Source organism: Rhinolophus sinicus, chromosome 1, assembly GCF_057876585.1.
Source record: "Rhinolophus sinicus isolate RSI-liver-muscle chromosome 1, RSI-T2T, whole genome shotgun sequence".
NCBI classification, from domain to species: Eukaryota; Metazoa; Chordata; class Mammalia; order Chiroptera; family Rhinolophidae; genus Rhinolophus; species Rhinolophus sinicus.
The window spans coordinates 195,949,883-195,954,705 of NC_142501.1; the positions used below are offsets into that span (position 1 = coordinate 195,949,883).

The 4,823-nt window shown below is 34.7% G+C and overlaps 1 protein-coding gene across 1 annotated transcript; it reads left to right on the forward strand.

Moving 5' to 3' along the window:
* The first annotated feature begins 3,733 nt into the window (after window positions 1-3,733).
* SLC25A43 (solute carrier family 25 member 43) lies at window positions 3,734-4,606 on the forward strand. The gene is given in 4 exon segments (XM_088795445.1): window positions 3,734-3,954; window positions 3,956-4,394; window positions 4,396-4,475; window positions 4,477-4,606. Coding segments are annotated over 4 exon segments (870 nt in total).
* The last annotated feature ends 217 nt before the right edge of the window (window positions 4,607-4,823 follow it).

Here is a 4,823-nt window from a genome sequence, read left to right on the forward strand (position 1 = left end):
AAATCCTAGTTTTACAGAGCATTTTCACGTGATTTCTGGTTTTGCAAATATATACAAACACTCTGGAATCCTTTCTACATGCATATAGCTAGTAATACTAATCATGGAAGTGACTGCAAGCCCATGGATATGTCAATCTAAACCTAAACAAAATGTATCTCTTTTTTTGCGAATCTCCTTAGCAGATTTGAAAAATGCTTACGGCCATCCCAAGATAACTTATCATCAGCGAAAGTGAGACAAAAGACAGGTCTTATTGGAAAGAGTTATTTATCTTAACCAACTGGGGGCGGTGGGGGGGGGGAAGGTCAATCTCAATTAAAAACAAATTGTAATTCGGAGGGAGCAGTATACAACAAAAGAAATGAGAGAGAGAGAGAAAATACACTAAGGAAAAGAGTAAAATGTGGTTTAATTAACAGAGCTGAACATACATATTAAATAGGTTTATTAGGATATTAAGATATAGACAGACAATGGTATAACCTAGGAACAAAGCTAACAGTTATTATACTACTATAGGATCTTTGGATCAATTTTATATTTGAAAGAGTGGGAGAGAAAGGAATAAAGAGACAGATATATACACAGAGAAAAATATATTTAGTAAAGCATTCATAATAAAGCAGGTGGAAAGAGATTCTGAAACAGAAGGCCAGAGCAATGAAGCAATGGTAATAGGACAGGGAATATATGAACTTAAATGAGTACTTGGCAAAGAGGGAATACCAGATTCAAGCACTAATGGTACAATATATAACAAGGAGGGACTCAGAAGAGGAGGAGATGAGTGGAATTAAGAAGACTTATTTGCCAACTACATATGCCATCTGTTAACATGACAGTGTGGCATAAAGTAAAATTGTTTATAAATACTAATGAATGGACTTAAAAAATTCAACCTGTGGCATCTGATGATGCATGGATAATTCAATACTTGTCAAATCACAAATCAAGCATAATTAGTTGACAGTCTGAGAATTAAAACCAGCAACAAAGCATGTAGGTCTTATGAAAGAGAAATGCTATTCTGACTACCATTTTAAAATACAATGTCTTTATATTCTTTATTAACAAATATTTTGTGTTATGTCCAAGATACGAAAAATACAGTTCTTGGAAAAAGGTGAAAATTCGATGCCTATGTTACTAAGGTTTGGTGATGCCTCAAATTATGTACTATCCCTCAGTAGTAGAAAATCATGCAAATGTTCATAAAATCATTGTAAAAGTGTAGAAGAAATTTTAACCAAAAATGTGTACTGCAAATTTCATCATCATGGAATTGGTAATTGTGCATTTTTTTCCTACTATTTTTTATGATATGGTTGATTTTGTCATGGAAAGAACAATAGCATTTTGGATTGTAGAAGTACTGGTATCTTCAGAAGCTACCATGTCAATAAAATAAAAATTCAGAGATCTCAGGGGTATGATTTATTTTTGCTTTAGCAGGAGTAATCATTTTCTTCAGAATGGATGACATAAAGGTAATGTTCGCTAAAAGGAAACCAAAATACAAACATCCCACTGACACCATGGAGATGAGAGACAACCCCAACTTCTAGGCATCTCCATTTATTCTTTTGCTTGATCTTGTTGTACACTTTTATTTCTATCATTAGATCCTTGAAGTTCTACCTCTTGAAACTTCGTAAGAGATAGACAGATATGATGACCCAGGCTTCTGTTCACTCAAGAAGCGCACAATGATTAAAGTGATGGTGGTTAAGGTACTATAAATGAGTAGTTACTGAATCTATTCAGTTAAGAGTCAAATTACTTGTAGTTCACTCTCATTAAAAAAAATAGCACATTTGAGATTATATCTGAAATTATATATTTTCATAAGTCAGGTTAAATGTTTTATCAATAATCTTCTAGGTAGTTTGTGTTGAGTCTTGGGTGTTACATGGTAAAGGGTGCAAGGATCCATTATTTTGGCATGCCTATGCCAAAGCTTAATAATGTCAATATTTTCATATATACATACAACTTCTGATTTAGTTCATGGAGATCACGGTCACTATAGCGGAACTCGAACATTATCACTACAAATACAGGTATTTTCTACCCTTTATTTTATTATAAAAAAAATTACAGACATAGGTTTAATAGGAAATTTGCAGAGATGACTTTTTTTAGCTTTAATTATTAAGTAGTATTTAAAAATAAATGAACATAAAATTATTTGGCTATAAGAAAGATGATACTTTTGTCTATACTCAACTTTAGATTAAATATCAGATTTGAAATTGAGTTTTAAGAAGTGTAAGTGAAAAAGTAGGCCTTCATATTTCACTTTCCTCAGAAAAATAATTTGAGTATTGACTATATAATTATATGTAAAAAAGTCAGAGCATTTGAGAATGGGCCTATACATTTAAGCATTAATTAATTTGCAATATTTTTGTAACATAAACTTTGGCTATTATTTCTAGCAGTTGTTTCATGTGTTTCCACATTATTGTGTTCTAGTATGTCAGGTAGTAACTTAAGTCATTTTCCTTGAATTTAGTACTAGAGGCTCCATGTATTTCTCAAAACAATTTAACACATGGGCTATTCTTGATTTTACATCATTGGCATCTGTTCTCTGGAAATAAAGTCATAAAATGAATGTTTCGAATTAGTAAAGAAAATAAAAATGTAACTAATGTGCATATAAAGAAAACTTTTAAAAAAAGTAAATAGCGTATAATGCATTTAGTTTCCTTTCTTTCTTTTCTCTTTTCTTCTGTTTTCTTTTCTCTCTCTCTCTCTCTCTCTCTCTCTCTCTCTCTCTCTCTCTCTCTCTCTCTCTCATTCTTTCTTCCCTAAGCATTGCTATCATCTGAATTAACAGATGCACAATAGATAGCAGGATGTTCATGTGCAAGGAAAAAATATATACTTGAATGTAAATTTCCTATATAGTGATATCTGTTCAAAAGGAATTACAGAATGTAACAAATGAAAGTATTATTTACAATTAGATATATACATACAATATATGATATATGATAGATAATAATATATAAATATATAATACATATAATATATTATATATAAATACATAATACATTATATAATACATATACATATATATTATATTACATTATGTATATAAATATAAATATAAATATAAATATAAATATAAATATAAATATAAATATAAATATAAATATAAATATAAATATAAATATAAATATAAATATATATATATATATATATATATATATATATATCTTTTTGGCCATAAGATATTTCAGAGGTGATTTTGCTTTTGATACAAGTTTGCTTATCAGTCATTACTGAGGTTTAAAATATAAGTTAAAATTATCGATTTTAACTACTAAATTTATTTCATTCAAATTAAAACTCTGTTTGCTAATTTATTATATTATACTTTAGCACATGATAAAGCAACAGATTTTATTTCTTGAAAGGCTTAATATGACTATCTTTATAGAACACTTAATTTGCCGAAAGCATCAATTCAATAATATTCATTAAGTGCTCAGGGGTGTGGAACATGTCCTGCGCTTCCACCCAGCACTCAGGAGCCCAGGAGCCATGTTGTGTCCCGGGCCAAGGGTTGGCCAGTGTGGCACGATGGTGATGTGGCAGCAGGAGGGCTGACCAGCAGCCAGAGGGCTGCTAGGACCACTCAGCTTGAGCTTCACAGTGCAGCTAAAGCTCACCAACGTGCTGGCCCAGGTCAGCACCATGCAAGGACCTGGCTATATGGATCATGGGCTGCAGGTTCTCAGAGTATGGTGGGTATAGGGTCCTGGGCCCTGTGGAATGCAAATGTGGTGGTTTGTGCCTTTTCCCTTACACTGCCATGCAGCTCACTGCCTACCGCAAATTCATTGTACTCTCCATGGGTGACCTAGGCCATATGTCTCAGTGGAGAGCCATCATGGCAGGAAGTCTAGCAGGAATAGTTTCCACCACTGTGATGTACCCTACACCTCATCAAAACCTGCTTAATTATGCAGAACATGCTGGAACCGTCTTTCAGGGTATTCCTCCATGCTTTTTGTACTGTTTATCAACAGGAAGGACTCCTGGCCCTTTAACGAGGGGATTCCCTTATAGTTTTAGGTGCTCTCCCTTTGTCTGCAGGCTCTCTTCTAGTTTACACAAACCTGGAGAAAATTTGGAATGGGCCCCGAGATCACTTCCCTCTCCTCCAGAACTTGGCCAATGTCTGCCTGGCTGCTGCAGTGATCCAGACTCTCTCCTTTCCCTTTGATACAGTGAAGAGGAAGATATAGACTCATAACCCCGACCTCCCCCCCAGTGGAGGAGTACCTGTCCATTTTTCAGAAGCCGTGGACTGCTTCCTGCAGATAGTGAAGTCCCAGCGGGTACTGGGACTCTGGAATGGATTGGCAGCCAACTTTCTGAATGAAGATAGTTCCGTATTTTGGAATTATGTTTGGCACCTTTGAGTTCTTCAAGAGAATCTGTCTTTACCAAAATGGTTACACTGTCTCCTCTGAGCTGTAAATTTACCCCAGGGATGGATCAGAGTTTGAAGACCCAGGAATTAAGGGAATGAAAGAAGTTCTTCAAAACTAAAAAACTAATGTGTATAACACCAACTCTTGAAAACTGAATAGAACTAGAAGTACATTGACTGAAGGCATGTTGCAATAAAAAAATAAATATAGCGTTGTGCACACCTGGAGTGACAGCGGGGTACCCCTGTCTGCTGCTCTTGGAAATGAAAAAATTAAGCCATACGCCACCTCTGAGCTCCAAACTGATGTCCCTGGGAGTACCTGCACCAGGCAGTTTCCCAATATGACCATCTCCTGATGGCATACCATCAG